General features: G+C 60.0%; 4 protein-coding genes across 4 annotated transcripts; all 4 read left to right on the top strand.

Annotated features, from left to right (window-relative positions):
* Positions 1 to 67: 67 nt before the first annotated feature.
* LOC125333221 (methionine--tRNA ligase, mitochondrial-like) lies at positions 68 to 3,954 on the top strand. The gene is made up of 2 exons (XM_048319001.1): positions 68 to 394; positions 2,707 to 3,954. Exon 2 carries the CDS (start codon positions 2,734 to 2,736, stop codon positions 3,907 to 3,909), a length of 1,176 nt encoding a protein of 391 aa, XP_048174958.1. The 5' UTR covers positions 68 to 394; positions 2,707 to 2,733; the 3' UTR covers positions 3,910 to 3,954.
* Positions 3,955 to 5,927: 1,973 nt separating this feature from the next.
* Positions 5,928 to 9,552, top strand: RAB33A (RAB33A, member RAS oncogene family). Its single transcript, XM_048319002.1, has 2 exons — positions 5,928 to 6,485; positions 9,052 to 9,552. Exons 1-2 carry the CDS (start codon positions 6,261 to 6,263, stop codon positions 9,508 to 9,510), a joined length of 684 nt encoding a protein of 227 aa, XP_048174959.1. The 5' UTR covers positions 5,928 to 6,260; the 3' UTR covers positions 9,511 to 9,552.
* A 171-nt stretch (positions 9,553 to 9,723) lies between these two features.
* RBMX2 (RNA binding motif protein X-linked 2) lies at positions 9,724 to 12,189 on the top strand (the record flags this gene model as incomplete). Its single annotated transcript, XM_048319242.1, has 6 exons — positions 9,724 to 9,947; positions 10,030 to 10,145; positions 10,226 to 10,277; positions 10,343 to 10,472; positions 10,573 to 10,753; positions 11,304 to 12,189. Coding segments are annotated over 6 exons (1,110 nt in total), but the record flags the coding sequence as incomplete, so codon positions are not given.
* A 290-nt stretch (positions 12,190 to 12,479) lies between these two features.
* Positions 12,480 to 19,925, top strand: SLC25A14 (solute carrier family 25 member 14). The gene is made up of 9 exons (XM_048319245.1): positions 12,480 to 12,612; positions 12,709 to 12,856; positions 13,621 to 13,715; positions 15,771 to 15,856; positions 16,729 to 16,824; positions 17,161 to 17,285; positions 18,347 to 18,482; positions 18,833 to 18,913; positions 19,482 to 19,925. The coding sequence occupies exons 1-9, from the start codon at positions 12,549 to 12,551 to the stop codon at positions 19,521 to 19,523; spliced, it is 873 nt and encodes a 290-aa protein (XP_048175202.1). The 5' UTR covers positions 12,480 to 12,548; the 3' UTR covers positions 19,524 to 19,925.
* The last annotated feature ends 1,797 nt before the right edge of the window (positions 19,926 to 21,722 follow it).

Below are 21,722 nucleotides of genomic sequence, written 5' to 3'. Positions count from 1 at the left end.
CCGGGCCCCTGTGTCCCCCCGGCCTCTCCCCACAGCCCCGCGGGCTCTCTCCGTTTCAGGGACCGACGAGCACGGGCTGAAGATCCAGCAGGCCGCGGCCGCGGCGGGGACGTCGCCCGCGGAGCTCTGCGAGCGGGTCTCGGGGCTCTTCCGCCAGGCCCTGACCCAGGCCGGCGTCGCTTACACCGACTTCACCCGCACCAGCGAGCCCCGGCACCAGCGAGCCGTGCAGCACTTCTGGGGGGCCCTCCGCGATGGCGGGGTGCTCTACAAGGGCTCCTACGAGGGCTGGTACTGCACGCCCGAGGAGAGCTTCCTGCCCGAGAGCCAGCTGGCCGAGCGCACGGACGCCCAGGGCCGCCCCTGCAAGGTGTCCGTGGAGACCGGCCACGAGGTAAGGGCGCTGCAGGAGCGCTGCCCCCTCACCTGCCACTCTGCTCTGGCCAAATTTGGGGTGTTTAATGCTTCCCGTAGCCTTTTGCTAATTTTTGTTGGCTGAGGCTCACCTGTATTTCAATAGAGTGTCACCTGTCAGTCCAGAAACCCCCTGGGTGCTGGGCTGATTCCCCAGCGAGGGCAGCAGGAATGGGAGGGTTCAGCTCCTCTGCCGCACTCAGGTGAGACCCCACCTGCAGAGCTGCCTCCAGCCCTGGGGTCCTGGCACAGGAAGGACCTGGAGCTGTTGGAGCGAGTCTGGAGAAGGCCGCCAAGACGATCAGAGGAATGGAGCAGCTCTGCCCTGAGGAAAGGCTAAAAGAATTGGGATTGTTCAGCCTGGAGAAGAGAAGCTTTGGGATGACCTAATTACCCTCCCTTACCTGAAGGAAGCCAATGAGGAAGATGAAGAGATGCTATTTACAAGGGCCTAGAGTGACAGAACAAGGGGGAATGGATTCAGACTGACAGGGTTATGTAGGATATTGGGCAGAAATTCTTCCCTGTGCAGGTGGAGAGGCCCTGGCACAGGGTGCCCGGAGAAGCTGTGGCATGGCTGTCCCATCCCTGGAAGCGTCCAAGGCCAGGTTGGACGGGGCTTGGAGCACCCTGGGGTAGTGGAAGGTGTTTCTGCCCGTGGCAGCGGGGTACAAGTGGAACAAGATGGGCTTTGAGGTCCCTCCCAACCCAAACCATTCTGGGATTCTGTGATTCTCTGTGTTACAGTGGTGAATGGGGATCCCAGGGAGAGCTGCCAGACCCCACCTGGCAGGGGCACATTGTAGCTATGTGCCATAGGAAGGATTCAGCCTCTGCTGCTCCACAGGCTGCTGGCCTGGGAATGGTATTCTGCAGGGGTGATGAGAGAAGTTAGCTGGACAGGAGGATATGGGTATATAGTAGCTGAGGCGTTCCTTGGGGGTTCAGAGTTTCAAACCTGTTTTGTGAGACAGTTCAGTTTGGGCTCTGGACACTTACCCATCTCTTAAATGGGTTTTGGTCCTGCCTAAAGCACTGTAACATCACCTGCCTGGGGTCAGCCTAAATGGGTGCGCCCAGGAGTGTGGTACCTGCCCAAGAGTCTCTCTACCACTGCTTTCTAGAAAGTGTGGAGTTACATGATTTAATCCAGCAGCTACAGATAATCCTGCTCAGAGCTCAGCACAGGTCATGCTCCTGTGGTGTTTGTATGAGGCTGGGATGTGGGAGTGTTGGTCCACACAGAAAGGGCTTTATTGGCAAATAGTAACTCTTGAGAAAGCACCTAAGATAATTGGGGAAAAGATAAGTTTCCAAGCGAAGTAATCGTTCTTCAGACCTAAAACAATCAGCAGACTTCAAAGTCAAGCTACCATGAGAACAGTTCCTGGCCTTGCCTGTTGAACTGTCCAAGGAAACAGGAGTGTGCATGGAGCAGAGAAGCTCTTGCAGTGTGGTGGGAAGGGATGGGAAGGTTCATCTCCAGCCTGAAAGAGGCGGTTGGGCAGTTCCTTCCTTGGGAGTTCTGTGAAGGAAAAGGGGGAGTTTGCACATGCCAGACTTCTGGTGAGTGAGTGGGTTCTGGCATCTGGTGGAGCCTGGAGGTGAAGATGTCTTTGAATGATGTTCTTCAGGTCTTCCTTGTACACCGCAAGATTGCTGACCCAGCCACGGATCCCTGAGTGCCTTACACAGCTCACTCGTACCACATCCACCCACCAAGTTTTCACTGGTTTAGCTAAATGTGTCATTTAATGGATTTAACTGTGGGGGAGAAGTGCTGTCAGTGCTGTAAGCAAACAAAGTTAGTGACAGAGGCATTAAAGCATAAACTGAGGAAAAAGAGGAGTACAGCCCCAGGAAAACAAAGGCACCAGGAGTGGCAGTAGGGCAGGAATTACAATGTCATTTTGTCTTTTTGTGATGTTCCACTATTATTGCAGAACTATGTTGTTAAGAAGGTGTATTCTCATCTCCCTAACTCCTTTCTGATGTCACATCAACCTGGCCGGTGTAAGGGTGTTCCTTCCCAGGGTTACAGGTGTTTTTAGAAGCAGGATGCTGAACCATCCCAGGTGCCTGAGGCCTCAGGTGTGTTCCTGGGGATCTCAAGGAGGCAGTGTCTTGGGTAAGAAGGTTCCTACTAGTCCTGGAAAGATGCTGAGAGCTTCCCATGGCATGGGAGGACACCCAGACATGGGCAGTGTGCGACAAACTCCGTGCTGAGAACGGTGTGTGCAAATTGTCAGCCTGTTCTTGGGGCCATAATCCTTTCCTCCCCTGCTGTCCCAGGTGCACTGGACCAAGGAAGAGAATTACATGTTCAGGCTCTCAGCATTCCGGGATCCCTTGCAGAACTGGCTCCGGGACAACCCACGTGCCATTTTTCCTGACCCTTTCTACCAGTGCGTGCTCCGCTGGCTGGACGAGGACTTGCCAGACTTGTCGGTGTCCCGCGAGCGAAGCCGGCTGCAGTGGGGCATCCCCGTCCCCAGTGACCCCACACAGACCATCTACGTCTGGGTGGATGCCCTGGTGAACTACCTGAGCGTGGTGGGGTACCCCGAGAGCCACGGCGCGTGGTGGCCGGCCGTGCACCACGTCGTGGGCAAGGACATCCTCAAGTTCCATGCGCTGTACTGGCCGGCGCTGCTGCTGGCGACAGGGCTGGAGCCCCCCGAGCGCATCCTGGTGCACTCCCACTGGACTGTGCGGGGCCAGAAGATGTCCAAGAGCCTGGGCAACGTGGTGGACCCCACTGTGTGCGTGGGGCAGTACGGCGTGGACGGGTTCCGGTACTTCCTGCTGCGGCAGGGCGTCCCGGAGCGGGATTGTGACTATTACGAGGAGAAGGTGGTGAAGTTGGTGAATTCGGAGCTGGCAGATGCACTCGGAGGGCTGCTGAATCGCTCCACAGCCCCCAGCATTAACCCCAGCAACACCTACCCGCGCTTCTCAGAGCCCTGTTTCCCAAAGGTCCCGAATTCCAGGGAGGCAAAACGCACAGGCAGGGCATCTGCTGAGGACTACGAGCTCGTGGCAGCAGTGGCCTCGCTGCCTGCGCAGGTGGACAGTTATTTTGAAGGCTTCCAGATCTACAAGGCTTTGGAATGCATTGCCCAGTGTGTGAGGCAGACCAACGGCTTCTTCCAGAGACACAGGCCTTGGAAACTTGACCGAAGGGATGGTGCGGAGCAGCTCTGGCTGGACACCATCCTCCATGTGACGCTGGAGTGCCTGCGCGTGTACGGGACGCTCCTGCAGCCCGTGGTCCCACACGTGGCAGACAAGCTGCTGTCCCGGCTGGCTGTTGGGCCAGCAGAGAGGAGTCTCTCCGGGCTGACGTTCCTGGCACGCTATGATGGAAAGCCGTGTCCCTTTGAGGGGAGGCAGCTTGGACCTGACACCGGCATCTTGTTCCACAGGCTGGGCAAGCTGGAAACTATGAAGAAGAGAAAGCAAGAAGCTCGAGTCCCTGACAAACAGCTTCTGTGAATAAAAACCTCCAGGAATTCCTGGAAAACATTGTCTCTGTTAAAAGCATTTTCCTCCCATTCGTGGTGGTGGTGTGGAGGGGTGGGAGGCCGGTCTGGGCAGGGCTGCACTGTCAGGATCACACGTGCCTGGGCAGGTGGGGGTGTGAGTGGGGCTGAGGGCTTGGGAAGCTCAGGTAGCACCCTCGGAACACCTGAGTAGCCGAGTCAGTGACTGAACTGAAGGGCACAGCCTCGCGTTTGAACACTGCTGCTCTTATGCCCTGATGTATTTTATGGGATGTAAAAAGCAACTGAGGCAAATATTTATCACCTTAAAACAGGAAATTTCCTGCACAGTCCTGGGGCTCCACTACAATCCCCTTGCCTGTGTCTCTCACTGAACCATAGAATGAATTCCTGTCTGGTTTGGATTGAAAGGAATGTAAAGCCCATCTTGTTCCGCCCCCTGCCATAGGCAGGGACACCTTCCACTAGAGCAGCTTGCTCCAAGCCTCATCCAACCTGGCTTGGAACACTTCCTTCCTTGGCCTTGTCTGGTGTGAGGAGCTGTCAGGTGCTCTGCTGAGGCCATTGTAACCATGGGTGTGGCAGACTGACTGCTCAGCCATCCTTTCCGGAGAGACAGCAGCTCCCACCTTGCTCACACCAGGAACCCTTTCTTGGGTGGACATTGAGGCTGACATCCAGGAGGAGCAAGCAAGCCTTGAGGACAGGGTTGGTCCTGGGCCTCCTTGGTGTTGTCTCCTTGCACAGGGAGATGGATGAGCGGTTGCTCTGCAGTTAATGTCCTCATCTCACTTCTGATCCACAGGTTTTTGGCCAGGTCAGAAGTAGCTGGGGATGGTCAGAAATGGTTCTGTGGGGCTGTGATGCCCATGGATCTATTGGGTCTCTCATCTGAGCTCCCTTTGTGGGCCAAAACAAGTCTGAGTGAGCCTCAATGGGGACAATGCTGTGTGGCTGCTCTTTATTCTGGGGGCAGGACGATGCCATGGTTAGACAGTGGGTCTCATTCAGCGCTGCAGACCTGCAGACGTGACCAGAATGGGAATGGGGGGATGTGTTTCATCAGACTCGGCTTCCTGAGGCTTTTTCACCTGCTGCAAGGCTTAGTGCACCCTGTTTCATGTCCATGCTGCTGGAAGCAGCTGAGCACTGACCCTCTGGGGTGGTGGTGGCCACTGGGGGTCTCTGATAAATCCTTCCCAGCCTCCGGCTCCTCCAGGTCCTATCAGCGCTGGCACTGCAGGAGTCATCTTTCAGAGGCCCATTTTGAGGGGCTATGAGTTCTTCTGGGATTGCCTGGGCTGTGTGAGCAGGAGCAATGCAGCCGCTGGGGCTCTGCCCCATGTTCCCATCGGTCCCCATGGCAGCGTTGCTGTGCCACAGCCTGATGCTGTCCCAGGCCAGGCCAGTCCCCTCATCCCCTCCTGCCATGGCTCTCCGCTCCTCCTGCAGATTGCCACCTGCTCCCCCCCATCCTGCAATCCTTGTGTGCGTCCTTCCTGCTGCAGCCCCCGTGCCCTCGTGCCGTGGGTGCTGGCTCCCCACTGCCCTGTTCCTTGGGGACAGGACGGACACAGCCCCTTCCCGGTCTCTCATGCTGGCACACGGGGGCTGTGGCTGCCCAGCTGGACATGGAGAGGGTCATTCTGGCACCGCTGGTTGTGATCCCGCTGGTTTTGATCCCGCTGACACCTCTTGGCACGGGGAACGTGCGGATGTTGGTGTCCCCCGGTGTCCGGTCCCGCCTCGCTGTGCGCTCTGTCTCTTGCTCCCTCCCGGGAGGGGCCAGGCCCGCTGCCCGCAGCCCTGCCGGTCGCCGCCGCTCCGCTGGGGATGCCCGCGCCGGCCCGGGCTGAAGGCACTCGGTGCCCGGTCTGCGGCTTGGCTCAGGGCTGGCCCGGGGCCGGAGCTCTGAGCCAGGTCGGGGTCGGTGCCGCTGCCAGAGCGGGGAGCGCAGGGCGGAGCCGCGCGGTGCCGGTGCCGCTACGCGGGGCGGGGCCGGGCCGGGCCGTAGCCGGTGCGTGGGGCGGAACCGTGTCGTGCCGGTCCCGGTGCGCGGGGCTGTGCCGGTGCCGGTCCGCGGGGCGGGACCGTACGGTGCCGTAGCCGGTGTGTGGGGCGGGGCTGTGCCGGTGCCGCTGCGCGGGGCTGTGCCGGTGCCGGTGCGTGGGGTGGAGCCGTGTTGTGCCGGTGCCGGTACGCGGGGCGGGGACGAGCTGTGCCGTAGCTGGGGCGTGGGGCGGAGACAAGCGGTGCCGGTGCCGCTATCCGGGGCTGTGCCGGTGCCGGTCCGCGGGGCGACGCTCCCCTATGAGCCCGTGAGGCGGCAGCGGTGCGGGAGGGATGGCGGCGGGCGGCGGCGGGGGGCGACCGCCGGGCCCCGACCCCGCGCTGGAGCCCTACGTGCAGACCCGCATCTTCAAAATCATCGTGATCGGAGACTCCAACGTGGGCAAGACGTGCCTGACCTTCCGCTTCTGCGGAGGCACCTTCCCCGGCAAGACCGAGGCCACCATCGGCGTGGACTTCCGCGAGAAGACGGTGGAGATCGAGGGGGAGCGCATCAAGGTGGGCCCCGCACCGGCTCCGGGCTGGGTGACACCGGCCCCAGAGGGCCCTGCTCAGCCCCCGGTGGGTCCCACACCGGCCCTGGTGGGCCTCGCTCCGCCCTCTGTGGGTTCCACACCGGGCCCCGCTCCATCCTCGGTGAGCCCTGCTCTGTCCCCTCTGGGCCCCGCACCGGCCCCGAGCTGGCCGGCAGCAGCCCCAGCAGCGATGGCAGCCGCTCCTCATCCCTGCCCTGCTCCAGGGCTGCCTCTTGCCAAAGCCCTCCTGGGGGCTTTTCCTTTCTTCCCAGTTGGAGGGAGGGAACAGGGCCAGGGAAGAATTCTCGTCCCTGTGTTGCAGAGATGCCCCTGGACCAGTCCCTGCTGCCTTGTCACTATTTCTGGGGTTGGCTTGAGGCTGCAGCGACCAGAAGCGATGGCTCCGGGTGAGTCACCGCCACCCTTCTGATGGGCACAGCTGGATCCTCGAAGCATTGGGGTGGCTCCAGCTCCGGACACTGGACCAGTGGAGGGGTAGAGCTGCGGAGGGATGGGGGACAGAACTCTGTGCCACAGCCAGGGGGTCTGGGGGGGGCAGAGGGCGGTGGGCTGGCAGCAGCCACGCTGGAAGGCCGAGAGCTCACACAGGCCAGCGGCAGCAGGCTCGGCTGCTGTGACAGCGCTGCTGGAACCTGCTCCCAGCTGCACCGGGAGCTGCGGTTGCAGCAGGACTGGGGCAGGATGAATTTGCTTATGAAGGCTGGTGTGACACCTGTAAAGAATGATCAGCTCAGACCTGGAGAGCTCTGGCTGGTGTGTCAGAGCAAATCTGCCACTGGTAGGAAACCAGCCGGAAGCAGAGTTTTGGTGAAGCTTGGCCTGCCCGGCTGTGGGGGATCAGCACCCGCAGCCTCCGAGGCTGGTGCTGGAAGAACAAACATGGCCGCTGTACTGACAGATGGCTGATCCAAAGTTGAACTCTCAATGAAACCAGAGCTTGTGTTGGTGGGTGAGAGCTTTAGTTGTGCTTCTAGGCTGTCCATGAATGTTTTTCCCTCTCTTCTTTAGAGGTGCTCATTCTCCCTGCCCTCCCCAGCTCTGTCCAGCCCCACGGAGCCATGCCAGTGTGAGCTGTGGTGCAGGCTGGCATGGAGCCTGTTTGCTGCCACTATCTGGAAAATGTTGCCAGGTTTTCTACCTTTGGATATTATTTGAGCTCCAGTGGGCAGGAGTGGGAGGCAGTGCAGCAAACCGGCCTTTTCCTGGGATATGTATCCAAGAGAGGAGGTGAGAGGTGGGAGAGGGACCCTCCCTCTCTTGCTCTGCCTGGGAGAGACTGGCTCTGAAAGGACTGAGCAGCAGCTCTGCTTTGCCAGCGTTTTTCAATTGGAAAGCCTCCGAGGCATGTGCTGTCTCCATGGGTACAGGGCAATATGGATTAATTTGGAAATTGCCACTTCCAGGCTGCAAAACATTACCAGAACCCACACTGACCCTGGGGGTACCCTGCTGGTTACCAGTGTTCAGCCAGACCTGGTGTCACTGACCAGCACCGTCTAGGCCCAGACATTCAGCCAGTTCCCAATCCACCTCCCTGTCTGCTTATCCAGCCCAGAGGCCTCTTGGCATCTCTGTCACTTGGGTCAGTTGTCATCGATGGTGTCCTGGAATGTTCTGGATTGCCTGTGCCCTGCTGTGCTGTCCTTCCAGGAGGTGTTGCAGTGGCTGAAGTTCTCTGTGAGAACGAGGGGCTGCAAACACAAGGCTGCTGCTCACTGTCCACGGAGCACTTCATCTGCTTGCTCTTCCTGGCCAGGTGGTCTATAGCAGAGACCCCCTGCAATGTCACCCGTGATGTTCTGTTCTTTAATCCTCTCCCACGAGCTCTGTTGGCTTCTCACCCATCCTCACAGAGCTCCTGGCCCTCCCGCGGTGCTCCTACACAAAGGGTAGCTCCCCCTCCTCATTTTCTCTTTTCCTCTGTGAAATTGTCAGGGTTCTTGTTCATGGCGTAGGATTTTGTGCACAAATAGACATGGATTTGTTGGAATGAGTCCAGAGGAGGCTGCAAAGATGCTCTGAGGGCTGGAGCCCCTCTGCTCTGAAGACAGGCTGGGAAAGCAGGGGTTGTTCAACTGGAGAAGAGAAGGCTTGGGGGAGACCTTAGAGCCCCTTCCAGGGCCTAAAAGGACTCCAAGAGAGCCAGAGAGAGACTTGGGACAAGGGCCTGGAGGGACAGGACAATGGCCTTAAACTGAAGGAGGGCAGGTTTAGATTGGATATTGGGAAGAAATTCTTCCCTGTGAGAGTGGGGAGGCCCTGGCACAGGTTGCCCAGAGCAGCTGTGGCTGCCCCATCCCTGGCAGTGTCCAAGGCCAGGCTGGACGGGGCTTGGAGCAGCCTGGGATAGTGGAAGGTGTCCCTGCCCATGGCAGGGGGTTGGACTGGATGTCCTTCCAGTCCAAATCATGCTGGGACTCTCTAAAAGCCGGACAGCTGGAAGCCCTCCTGTAGCCCCCTCCCATGGCCCTGCCAGGGCCATGCTCCGCACTCCTGTAGCCTCTTTCCTTGTCTGCTTCACTTCCCAGGTGCAAGTGTGGGACACGGCAGGCCAGGAGAGGTTTCGGAAGAGCATGGTGGAGCACTACTACCGCAACGTGCACGCCGTGGTCTTCGTGTACGACGTGACCAAGATGAGCTCCTTCACCAACCTCAAGACGTGGATCGAGGAGTGCAACGGGCACGCGGTGCCCCCGCTCGTCCCCAGGGTGCTCGTGGGGAACAAGTGTGACTTGAAAGACCTGATCCAGGTGCCATCCAGCCTGGCCCTCAAGTTCGCCGACGCTCACAACATGCTTTTGTTTGAGACCTCGGCCAAGGACCCACAGGAGAGCCAGAACGTGGACGCCATTTTCATGTGCCTGGTGTGCCGGCTGAAGGCGCAGCGCTCGCTGCCCTGCCGGGACACGGAGGGCTGGCCGGCGCAGCCCCAGCCGCATTCCCGGCGGCTGGACGAGGCCAGCGGGAAAGGCTCCTGCCCCTGCTGAGCGGGACCCGCCCGGACCCCAATAAAGGCTCTGAGCCCCCTGCGCTCCGACTCTTGCTTTGCGCCTTAGCCCGGTCGGCCGTAATCGGCCGTAATCGGCTCGGCTCGGCTCGGCCACAATCGGTCCGGTTCGGCCCGCAGAGCTCGCTTACAATCGCCCAGTTCGGCTGTAATCGGCTCGGCTCGGCCACGCTCGGTCCGGTTCGGTGTGTAGCGCTCGGCTACAGTCGGTTCGATTCGGATACAATCGGTCCTGTCCGGCCGTGCTTGGGCACTCTCGGTGACTATTGACCTGACTCGGTTACAATCGGCCCGACTCGGCCACGCTCGGCCCAACTCGGCTATAATCGGTCGACTCGGCTGCTCTCGGCTACGTCCGTCTCGGCTCGGGGCGGGGCGGTGCCGCGCAGGCGCAGTGCGCCTCGCCGCCGCCATGAAGTAGGTGTGAGGGCTGTGTGGGGGGAAGGCCGGGCTCAGGTCTGTCCCGCCGGTCCCGATGCTGACGGTGCCTCGCCCGCAGCCCCCTGACCAAAGTGAAGCTGATCAATGAGCTGAACGCGCGGGAAGCGGAGCTAGGCGTGCAGGAGGCGGTGTCGTGGCACGCGGAGTACAAGGACAGTGCTTGGATCTTTGTGGGTACGGAGCGGGCTGGGGGCGCGGCGGGGCCGGTGCTGTTGACCCTTTCCCTCGCTCCCTCCCTTCCCCTCTCCCTGCAGGCGGGCTGCACTACGAGCTGACGGAGGGCGATGTCATCTGCGTGTTCTCTCAGTAAGTGCCGTAGCCCCGGCCCCGCCGCCGCGGGCGCTGCCGCGGGTGCTCACAGTGTGTCACAGGTACGGCGAGGTCGTCAACATCAACCTCGTGCGGGACAAGAAAACCGGAAAGTCCAAGGGCTTCTGCTTCCTGTGCTATGAGGACCAGAGAAGCACCATCCTGGCTGTGGACAACTTCAATGGGATCAAGGTGAGTGGAGCTCGGGTGCTGTCGTGGCTCCCTGAGTGCTGCCTCACACGGGCAGCAGCCCCGGGAGCCGGGAGCTGCCCGTGACAGCCCGGCCCTGCAGATCAAGGGACGGACCATCCGCGTGGACCATGTGGCCAACTACCGGCCCCCCAAGGAGTCCGAGGACTGGGATGACGTGACCAGAGCCCTCCATGCCAAGGGCTGCGGGGTCAAAACGCCACCTCACAGCTCGTCTGACTCCCTGTCAGAGGATGAGGATGTGCCCGTGAAAAAGCAGAAAGGTGAGGAGTGTTCTTGGCAGGCTGGATCCCACGTGGGGAGTGCCCATGGTAGGGTCTGGGGACTTGAATGTGAGTGGAGAGAAGGCTGGAGGAAGGAAAATGGGCACAAAGCGAGGGTGGGAACAAGGTGTTGCTCCAGAGTGCTGAGGAGATGCTAAAAAATGAGAGAGGAAAAGGAGAGCAAAGAGGGAAAAGAGTCCTTGGGTCTGGAGAGGTAATTTCCACAGAGTGGGTCACACTACTTCTGAGGAAGGGCAATGAAAGGGAGGTTCTTGGCATTCCAAATGGTGTGGAAATGCCCCGCCTTGCTGGAAAGAACATGATGTAAGTGTTAAAGAGGGAAGTGGGATGGCTGCAACTGGAGGAGAAAAAGCCATGGTTGGAAGTGGAAAGGGATCTCCCTGAAGGGGAAGCAGGCTGGGAAAGGGGTGGAGAGGGAGAATCCGTAGTGGAAGAGGAGTTGGGATGGTGCCATGGTGGCAGGCAGAGCCCAGGGGAGTGAGGTGCTCCTGGAATTTGGTCCATCCCAAAGTGTGACCCCTCATTCCAGAGAAGCAGCGGAGCAGAGCAGAACGGTCGAAGTCGAGCCCGCAAGCTGGGAAGCGGGCGAGCGCGGAGGAGCCGCATCCCAGGATCAAGATCAAGAAGGAGAAGGAGGACCCTGGGTACGAGCGCTGTGCTGGCGGCAGCGCTGACAGGAGCGCCGGGAGCAGGACGCAGCGGGACGAGGAGCAGCGGCGGCGCCAGCGGCACTCGGACAGGAGGGGGGACAAGAACTGCCACGAGCAGAGGGGCCAGAGCGGCTCCTGGGAAGAGCGGGAGAAGAGGGAACAGGCTGGCAGGAGGGGGGACGGGCACAGCAGTCGGCAAGACGCGTCCCCCAGGGGAGGCAGATCCCGGGAGCCCCATTCCAGGCACAGGGAGCGGGGCTCTGGCAGAGATTCCGGCCGCTGCTGAGCTCTGGGTGAGCGTTTGGGGCGAGGGAGGCCCTGAGCCTGCCCAAACCTGCTCCAAGCTCCCAGGATAACACGGCTGGACCCTTCCCCTGGGAGCTTCCCTTTGCCTCTCATCCTGCCTGGGCCAGGGCTCTCCACGCTGCCTGTGCTGCCGGCTGGGACAGGGGTTTGTCCTGCGACCGAGGAGGGTGTCAAGAGGCGGAGGCTGGGAGCAGCAGGATGCTCCCCTTCCCTAAATCCCTGGGACAATGTCCCCCTCTTGCACTGGGGGGAGAGGCTTCTGGGTGTCTTGTCTGGCCTCGTGGGCTGGGTTTGGGCCCTGTGCCCACCTGGCATCTCCTGGATTCCACGATGGAGCCGCAGGGCTGCACCAGTGTGTCGGGGTGATTTACCGTGGATTTGTTTAAAGTTTTCTTAATAAAAATTCTTGTTAGGGAGGAGCTGGTCCCGGGAGCAGCATTCCTGTCCCTGGGCCACGGAGGAGGTGGCATCTGTTTTTCTTACACTGCTTCTGGGCTTATTTGGCTGGAAAACCGGGAACGCTGGAGTGGGGGAGTCACAGGGCGGAGAAGGGAGGGGCTTTACCTGGATCCGGTTCCTACAACGAGAACGCCCTGCGGGCCGGCTCCGTGCCCGTTCCAGGCGCAAGGGGGTAGTCCTTCCCCGGGGACGCCCGGTGTGGGGTGGGGGGGGCAGCTCCGGGGCTCCCCCGTCCCGGGGCCGGCAGGGGGCGCGCGCGGCGCGGCGGGGCCGAGCCCTGTTCCGGTCGCGGTTCCGGTTCCGGTTCCGGTCCCGGCCCGGTGGCGGCGGCGCGCGCGGCGGTGTCCGCCCGCCATGCCATGTCCGCGCTCAACTGGAAACCCTTCGTGTATGGCGGGCTCGCCTCCATCGTGGCCGAGTTCGGTGAGGCGCAGGGGCCGGGCGGGCGGGGCCGGGGCCGGGCGGGACCCGTGCGCGTACCGGCGGGCGCTGACGCCGCTGCCGCCGCTGTCCCCGCAGGCACGTTCCCCGTGGACCTCACCAAGACGCGGCTGCAGGTGCAGGGGCAGAGCACCGACGCGCGGTTCCGCGAGGTGCGGTACCGGGGCATGTTCCACGCGCTGTTCCGCATCTGCCGCGAGGAGGGCGGCCGGGCCCTGTACTCGGGGTGAGCACCGGGCCGGGCCCGTCGGGGCCGGGGCCCATCGGCAGCGGCTCCCACGTCCCCCGGGACCCCCATCCATCCGTGCCGAGACACCCACCCATCCGCCACGGCTCCTCCCCGCGGCCCGGCACCTCCTTCCACCCACCCGGGCCGCCCCGCTGCCGGCCCCGTGTCCTTCCCCTCTGGCTCAGGGTCTCCCACCGCCCGTCCTGGCCTCCCGCCTGTCCCGTTCGTCCCCATCAGCCCGTCCCGGGTTCCCCGTCCATCCTGGCATCCCCCTCCGCCCACCCCAGGTCCTCCCCCTGCCCACGCCGGGACCTCCCCCACACCCCGGCATCTTCCCCTGCCTTCCCCGGGTCTCCCCCACCCATCCCGAGTTCTCCTCCGCCCACCCCGGCCCTGCTTCTGTCCTGGCACCCCCTCCCCAGCCCGGGTCCCCTTTTCCACCTTCTGTCACGGCATCCCCCCGCTCCCTGCCCATCCCGGCCCCCCCCATTTCCCGCACGCTGCTGCGCTCCCCTGGGATCCCTCTCGGCCTTGAACCCCTGAGCGGAGATTCCCGGTTTTCCCGAGGCGGGGAGCAAGGCCGGGGATGCGTGGGTGCCATCCCCTGGCACTGGGGCTGCGTGGGGCAGTCCCGGGTTATCCCGGGCACGGCTGCCTTTCTCGGAGCCGCCGCAGGGCCGTGCCCGGCCCCGGCAGTTTGCGGGCGGGGGGGAGTGGCCCGTGCTGGCCCGCAGGGATGCTCAGGGTCCGTTCCCCCTCAGGATCGCCCCGGCACTGCTGAGACAGGCGTCCTATGGCACCATCAAGATCGGGATCTACCAGAGCCTGAAGCGGCTCTTCGTGGATCGCATGGAAGGTCGGTGCTGGGGAGCAGCTGCACAGGCACCTCCCAGCTCCCCACACTCTGGGCTGTTTGTTTTGCTCGTTCCTTGCTCTGTCCTTCCCACCCCAAGATTCCCACAGGAATGGAGCTCCATTACTGGGCGCCGTGGTTTTGTTTGCCAGTGAGAGCAAGGATTGGTTTCAATCCCGATGGGAACCTCACTGTGCTCTGCACTGCCTGTGGTCCCTGCCCAAATACCTCCCTCCAGCCAGGTTCCTTCCTTTCATGGAATCATAGGAGAATCACAGAATCATTGAGGTTGGAAAAGACCTCCAAGATCACCAAGTCCAGGCTGTGCCCGATGCCCACCTTGTCCCCAGCCCAGAGCTCTGAGTGCCACCTCCAGTCCTTCCTTGGACACCTCCAGGGATGGGCACTCCAAACCTCCCTGGGCAGCCCTTTCCACCCTTTCCATGAAGAAATTCCTCCTGGTGTCCAACCTGAACCTCCCCTGGCACGGCTTGGGGCTTTGTCCTCTTGTGCTGTTGAGACTTTGCACCTCAGAACCAAAAATCCAAGGTGTCGTTCCTCAGGCTCATCTCTTTTTGATTCGTCTCAGGGAGACATCCCCTTCCAGCTGTACAGCAGATGTGTAACAGGGATTGGAAGCTTCAGGAGTGAGTGTCTGCTGTCTTCTCTCTGGAGTCTTTGAGTCCTCGTGCTGGGATGCAGCACTTAGAACAACTCCCAGAATGGTTTGAGTTGGAAGGGACCTTAAAGCCCACCCAGTGCCACCACCTTCCACTATCCCAGGTTGCTCCAAGCCCCATCCAGCCTGGCCTGGAACACTTCCAGGGATCCAAGGGCAGCTACAGCTTCTCTGGACAACCTCTGGATGAGAATTGTGCAGTTCAGATCTGTAGCTTTGGGCCTGACTGTAAAGGTGAGGTTCCACCAGTGCCCTTGACCTGTGCCCTCTGCAGCTCCTGCCTGGGGAGTGGAGCAGCACGAGTCTGGTGGGTGCACCCTGAGGGAGCACCAAGATCTGCAGGTGAGATTTTCATCCCTGGTGTGATAGGAGGGAATGTTGTAACACCATTCCAGCCTGGGAAAGCAGGATGGGCAGGCGAAATGCAGCACACTGATGGTATGGAGCTGTGTCAGGGGAGGTGTAGGTTCAGTATCAGGAAAAGGTTATTTTCCCCGGAGGGTGCTGTGGCACTGCCCAGGCTCCCCAGGGAATGGTTGTGGCCCTAAGGCTGCCAGAGCTCCAGGAGCGTTTGGACAGTGCTCTCAGGCACAGATTGTTGGGGTGCATGTGCAGGGACAGGAGTTGAACTGGATGATCCTTGTGGAACCCTTCCTTCTCAGTAGATTCTGTGATTCTGTGACTCCAGAGGTCCTTTCAGGGCTGCTGTTCTGCTCCAATAACGCCTGTCCCTGCCTCGTTCTGTCTGTGTACAGGCCCCACATCCCCCTCACTGTTCAGCCTTTTCTGCTGTGAGCTCCATGCCTGAATGTTTGTCTCCCTACAGGCCTGGGGCAGCCTGGTGTCCTCTGGGAAGTGTCGTGGTCAGTACCAGCACAGGCCTGTGCCTTTTCCCAATGTAACCATCATCCTAATACTGGGCCTCGAATCTCGGGCTATTCCCTGGCACTAATCACATCTAACTCCCTGCCTGGTCTTGATCCTCAGCTGGCTCCAGGTGGCTGTGTGTAGGCAAATCCAGTTGGTATCAGGGGAAACGCTGGGTTGTCCCCTCTCTGCCTCTGTCCTGGCTTGTCCCTGCTGTGAGAAATGTGTCACTGGACACTGAAATCTCAGATAACTGTTTACAATTTTCACATGTCCCAGTGTTCTCATCAGTCAGACCCTCTGAGAGTGCATTGCTGAGTGTTTCAGCTGCCACCTTCTGTCCCTGGCAGGTGTGGGGACAGACCTGTCACGGGCTGTGGCACCTGCCCAGGCCCTGCTCCCTCAGCTTCACCGTGTGATTTAAGAACTGAGCTGCTCTGCTCTTCCCAGCCCTTGTTCCCTCCTACTGTGCCCCTTCCCATTAGGGTCTGACCTTCTTTCCTTGGTTGCAGATGAAACGTTGCTCATCAATGTGATCTGTGGGGTGGTCTCGGGGGTCATCTCCTCTGCACTGGCCAATCCCACAGATGTGCTGAAGGTAAGGGCTGCTCCTGGCTGGCTGTGGGACCTGTGGGAGGAGCAGCTCAGTGCTCCCTGAGCCACCAGTCCTGCTCATTTGGGGTTGTTTAATGAATGGGGACCAAAGCCCAGAGTAATTAACAGATGTTTAAAAACAGCTCTTAAAGGTCACAGAATCCTGGAACGGTTTGGGTTGGAAGGGACATGAAAAACCATCTCCTTCCACCTTCTACCATGGGCAAGGGCACCTCCCACTAGACCAGGTTGCTCCAAACCCTGTCCAACTTGGCCTGGAACACTTTCAGGGATGGGGCAGCCACAGCTTCTCTGGGCAACAAAGATCATGACATTTGTCCTGGTGAGGGGTGGAGGCTGTGTTGTCTGACCTGGGCCAGGTGGGCGGGTGGCAGCCAGCTGCTCCTGTCCCCTTGGTCACTGTGCTGGCACTGCCCCAGGGGCCTGCCTGTTATGTGGAGTGAGCAGAGCCCAGTGGGGACTGCCTGGGGCCCTGGGCTCAGGGTAGCCCTGCTTGGGGCAGAGAGAGCCTGGAGAACTTCCCCACTCTTCTCCCTGTGTAGATCCTCCTTCAGGGACTGCTTTCAGGGTGGGAAGGCCTTGTCCTCATGTCCCTGTGCTCCCACCCTGCTGCTGTCCCTGCCCCATGCCTGCTCCCAGCGTTGTGTTGTCCATGTGGTTTGCAGGGGGAGGGATGTGGAGAGCAGCGTGTGTTCTGAGCTGCTCTGTTCTCCCAGGAGTTCCATGGAGCTGCTGTCCCTGCTGTCCCTGCTGTCCCTGCTGTCCCTGCTGTCCCTGCCATCCCTGCCCTCTGGGCAGTTGCTGCTGTCAGGACAGGTGTTGATGTCCTCCTGCTGACTCTCCACTTCCTTTCAGATCCGAATGCAGGCTCAGGGCAGCTTGTTCCAGGGCGGGATGATTGGCAGCTTCATCGACATCTACCAGCAGGAAGGTACCCGAGGCCTCTGGAGGGTGAGCACCAACTCCCAGAATCCCCCACCAGCGTCAGAACTAACAGAAATCTCAAGGAAGCAGGTGCTCTCCTGCTGTTCTGTAGCAGGGAGCACCTGGAGCCCCTCCTGGCTCCTTAAACTGCTGCTTTGGTGGGGCAGAGTCTCTCTCAGTGTTGAAATTGGTGCAGAAGGTGAGGGGGTGACAGCCTGGCTCCCGTGTGCTGCGAGGAGGGAAGCAGTGTGGAGTTAATGCAGTTGGTGTGCTTGCAGGGAGGGTACAGGGAGGATTGTCAGGAGAAGGCCCCAGGAGCTGGGGGGTGTGGCTGCAGTTGGTGACAGTGTCCCTTCTCCACAGGGTGTTGTCCCCACGGCCCAGCGAGCTGCAATCGTGGTGGGGGTGGAGCTGCCAGTCTACGACATCACCAAGAAGCATCTGATCCTGTCAGGCCTCATGGGGGACACCATCTTTGCCCACTTCGTGTGAGTCCCTGCTGCAGGCTTGGGGGGGTGTGAAGCGGAGGAGCCTGGTGGGATTGGGAGAGGCCATGGAGCGAGTGCTCTGGAGCTGCAGGGAGCAGGGTTGGTGCTTCCAGAGGACCTGCCCAGTCAACTGGAGCAGCTCAGAGTCAGCAGCAGGTGTGAGATCATTAAGGCTGGGTAAGACCTCAAAGACCATCGAGTCCAGCCAATCCCCCAGCACTGCCAAGGCCACCACTAATCCATCCCCACATCCCAGAGAGACCTCCTCGGGGAAGGACCTGGCAGAAGTCCTTTGGTGACATGAAATGCCAGCTTGGTTTCAGCTGGCTGATGACAGAAATGCTGTTGCCCTGGTATGAACCGGGCAGGAGATCCCTGTGTGTGGCTACCTGTAACAGTCCCTCAAAAGCTGCTCCAGTCCCTAGTCCTCACCTGGCCAGACCCTGTCACCTTGCAGCCCCTGCTGTAAGAGCCTTGAGAGAGGAACAGACACGAAGCTGACAGGACCCAGAGCAGGTGTTGCAGTCAGCCTGCTCTGGGCAGGGCTGGCAGAGAACACCAAAGTCCTTTTCCACCTCATGTTCCCGTTCCTCAGCTGCAGATGCTGCAGTGCTTCCATTGGCTTTGGGGTGAGGGTGGGGAGCACTGGACCCTCCGTGGAGGGGGAGACTGGCAGCTCTGTGATCCCTTCTGGGCCTTTGCTCTTCCTCCCTCCTTCCCAAAGAGGTGTTTGCTCTGGTGGGAAGGCTGTGCGCTCCCAGGGGATGCCTTCAGGTCTGTGTCACCTGGGCAGCACCTGGGACCCTTGCAGGGCTGCCAGTGCCCTGAGGAACCACTGTGGGCTCAGATGAGGGTCTGGATTAGCTGAGCTGAGCATTTCCCTCCCCTGAGCTCTGCAGGCTCCAGGTCTGCCGCTGCCCCTTTCCCAGGTAGGAGCAGGTAGTGCAGCTCACATTCACTGCCAAATGCCTTTGATAAAATCCGGGGGAAGGTATTTAGTGCCTGTCTGAGCAGGAGTGGCCGTGTCCAGGGCTGTCCCTGCCCTGATTTGGTGTGTGCAGTTCCAGCTTCACGTGCGGGCTGGCGGGGGCCATCGCCTCCAACCCCGTGGACGTGGTGCGGACGCGGATGATGAACCAGCGGGCGATCGTGGGCAGCTCGGAGCTCTACAAGGGCACTCTGGATGGCCTCGTCAAGGTGAGGGGAGAGGTGGGCACACCCCTGTCCTGGGAGGCTGGCCAGGCACCAGCAGCATGCTGATGGGAGCAGCGAGATCCTACAGTGACACAGCCTGTCGTCAGTGAGACAGGAGAGGGCCCAGAGTCACTTCCCTGAGGCCATTGTCAGCCTGAGCATCCTCCCAGCCTCCTGGGACAGAATTCAGGCCGTGATGCAGTTAGCTGGGTTCAGAGGCTGTAAGTGGTGCTTCACACACTCGCACGGGCCTGTCTGCTCCCTGCAGCAGCTGGAGTGTCACGCGTGGCACTGGGGGGGTGGGCAGGGCGTGGGCCTGATGTGTCTCCTCATCCACTTGTCTCTCCTCCCAGACATGGAAGAGCGAGGGCTTCTTTGCACTCTACAAAGGCTTCTGGCCCAACTGGCTTCGTCTGGGTCCCTGGAACATCATCGTATCCTTCCCTGGGACACGGGGAGAACCCAGCTGGGAAGGGCAGGGCAGGGCTGACACCCCGATGGGCTGCACTGGGGACCCTACTGGGCACCTCTGATGGTTCCTGTAGAGCCTCTGGGGGCTTGGCTGAGACCTTCCCTGGCCTGGGCTGCAGGAGGCTCCTGGGTCAGCTCCTGTTTGGGAGGGAATCGTGGGGAATGTTCCGCTGCTGAGGCAGGTGCTGACCCTGTGCACGGCCAGTGCTGCTGTGTGCTGACCCCGACCATGCTGCCTGCTGAAACTGGTGGGGAATTGACTGTGAAGAGCTCCCAGTCTGGGCTTGGAGCCACCTCCCTCTCCCAGTGGTCTGGGCAGGGCTGGGTTTGCTCTGGGTCCGTGTCCCTGCTGCTGGCAGCACCTGTGCCCAGCTCTGTCCTGCCTGGGCAGGTCGGGTTGTGCTGCCTGGGCACGGAGCTCCGTGGGTGGGTTTAAGGAGCTCCCTGGGATGTCCAGCCCAGCTGCATGCTCTGCCCACCCTGCCAGGCAGCTGCCTCACATCTGTCCCAATTCCTTGACGTTCCCTTCAGTTTTTTATCACATACGAGCAGTTGAAGCGCCTCCCCTTCTGAGAGCTGCCTTCATCTCACCAGAGTCATCCTCGGGACTGGCAGCTGAGCTGTGCTGCCGCCTCCCTCTTCATCCCACCATCCCCATGTCGTGGTGTTTGGTACCTGTGGGCTGGGCTCTCCCCCAATGCATGGTCCCTGCAGCACGAGCTGCTGGGGGCAGCCCGGAGCCGTGCTCCCCACCCGAAGGTGTCCGCGTGCCTGGGCCTGCAGGAATATCTTCTGTGAAGATCTGTGCGTTCCAGTGGCCCTTGGGGCATTCCAGTGGCCCTTGGGGCGCTGTGGCTCATGGTTGGCAGGTGTGGGTGTCCTCCCGTGCCCGTGGGGTGAGGCTGGGGCCCGGGAAGGTGCCATTGTCATGTTTCTTGCAGAACTGTAACTTCATTAAATTATTTATTGACCGGATGGCTTGGGTTTGGGTCTGTGCTCCCTCACTGCAGGGGTGTCTGCCCAGCACAGAAGCTGGTTTTCACCACACTACAGATACCTTCATTCTCCATATATTTATATAAAAGCAATCTGTAGGATTCACTGCAGTAGTGATGTTTCTAAACCCAAGTTTGTTAGTGTCAAAAAATGACCCTGTTGCCCTCTCAGCTCAGTTTTGCCAAACCTCAGTCCCTTAAATCCCTGCTTACATTATTATTACTTACACTATTTTTGCTTAGATCATTTGCAAAGCCAGGTACTGTGCTTTAAAGGTCAGCTCAGCACTTGAAAATGGTGGTTCTGGTGCTGAGCAGGATATTTTGGTCACCCTCTTCTGTTTTTGGTTATTTTTTAACGTTCATGGCTATGGAAGCAAATAGTTCTTACGTTCCTGCTCCCTTTCCTCTTTGTGGGGTGGCTTTGGTTTGGATGAAGGTCCCTTTGTGACACAGCAGCGTGTCCAGGCTGAGCCTGCTGTGAGCTGAGATTCTGTGCAAGCCACACAAGGAATGTTCAGCCAAATCCCGCTGGGAAAAGTGGGAAGAAATTGATGTTACAAAGTCAGAGCTGCCTGGGGAAGCTGCAGGTGTAGGGAGGGCGACTCTACTGAGCTCTTGGACTGAAATCCTGCGTTGAGCAGGGCTCTCTGCAGCGTCCAGCTCGGCAGGCTGTGCCAGGCAGTGTGCAGGAACACACCTGAGCAGTCTGTACCTGCTCCCCTGCACCCACAGGAAGGTCCAGGGTGTGGAACTCTGACATAGGAGGCTCCATGGAAACCAGTCAGCCCTCCCCAGGTGTTTAAGGCAGAAATACGTGTGGTCCTGATCCATGAAAGCCAGAAATGGCAGTAAAGCAGGACGGGGAGGCACTGGCTCCAGCCTGTACTTGCCGTACTGCCACTTCTCCCTTGTCCTTGATCTCGTTCCGGGGGTTTGGACCCTCTCCAACATCAGGGAAAAGGCTCCCCAAATGTCTCCCTGGGCAAACAGAAATGGTGGGCCTGTAAGGTCACCAGAACCCTTCCTGTGGCCACTTGCATTGTAGAGCCCGGGTGTTCCCGAGGGGCCTCCCGGCTCCAGAGCTGCAGCCAGTGCCCACCATTCCCGAGCCTGCTGCTCCTTCCCTCCCCGGGTGCCCCCTCCCGGCCTCTCCCCAGGTTACTGTTTGACAGAGAAGGCTCAGTCCTGCCCGTTTCCTGGCAGCTGGGATTTTTCCAGCTCACGAGGCAGAAGAGGCTTGTGACACTGTGTAGGGGCTGGAGCTGTCACTGTCAGACCCTGCGGAGGTCAACCCCCCCGGGAGGTGTGAGGGATGTTGTGGGATTCTGTAGCACAAGGATGCAGAGGCTTTAGTGAATTTCTTTGTTAGAGTTACTTCCTAGTCAGGTAAATACACTCATGATTAGCAGAGTGAGCGAGCGTGTATAGAACCATTACCTTTTACTGTTAGTGGCACTTACATAGATTTCATCGGAAGTATCACGGCAAAGATCATTAAACTCTCCCAGGAGTGAGGTCAGTCAATGGAAAAAGTCTCTCTGTGGATATGACCTGGGTCATGGAGCCTGGAGTCAGCCTGGTGCTCCGGGGGGTCTGAGGGCTGTGCAGGGGGAGCTCTGGGACACAGAGAGGCTCTTTTGGGCAGTAGCCAGTTACTTCTGCGTGGATCCATGAGTGGGCAGAGGACACCAGCTGTTGGAGGGCCATGGCTGCCTTCTGCCTGGATCCGAGGCCCCTCTGCAGGTTGTGGGGTTTTTTTGCCCTGCAGGTTCCA

Source organism: Corvus hawaiiensis, chromosome 14 (genome assembly GCF_020740725.1).
Source record: "Corvus hawaiiensis isolate bCorHaw1 chromosome 14, bCorHaw1.pri.cur, whole genome shotgun sequence".
Classification (NCBI taxonomy): Eukaryota; Metazoa; Chordata; class Aves; order Passeriformes; family Corvidae; genus Corvus; species Corvus hawaiiensis.
This window is presented reverse-complemented; position numbering and strand designations above follow the sequence as displayed.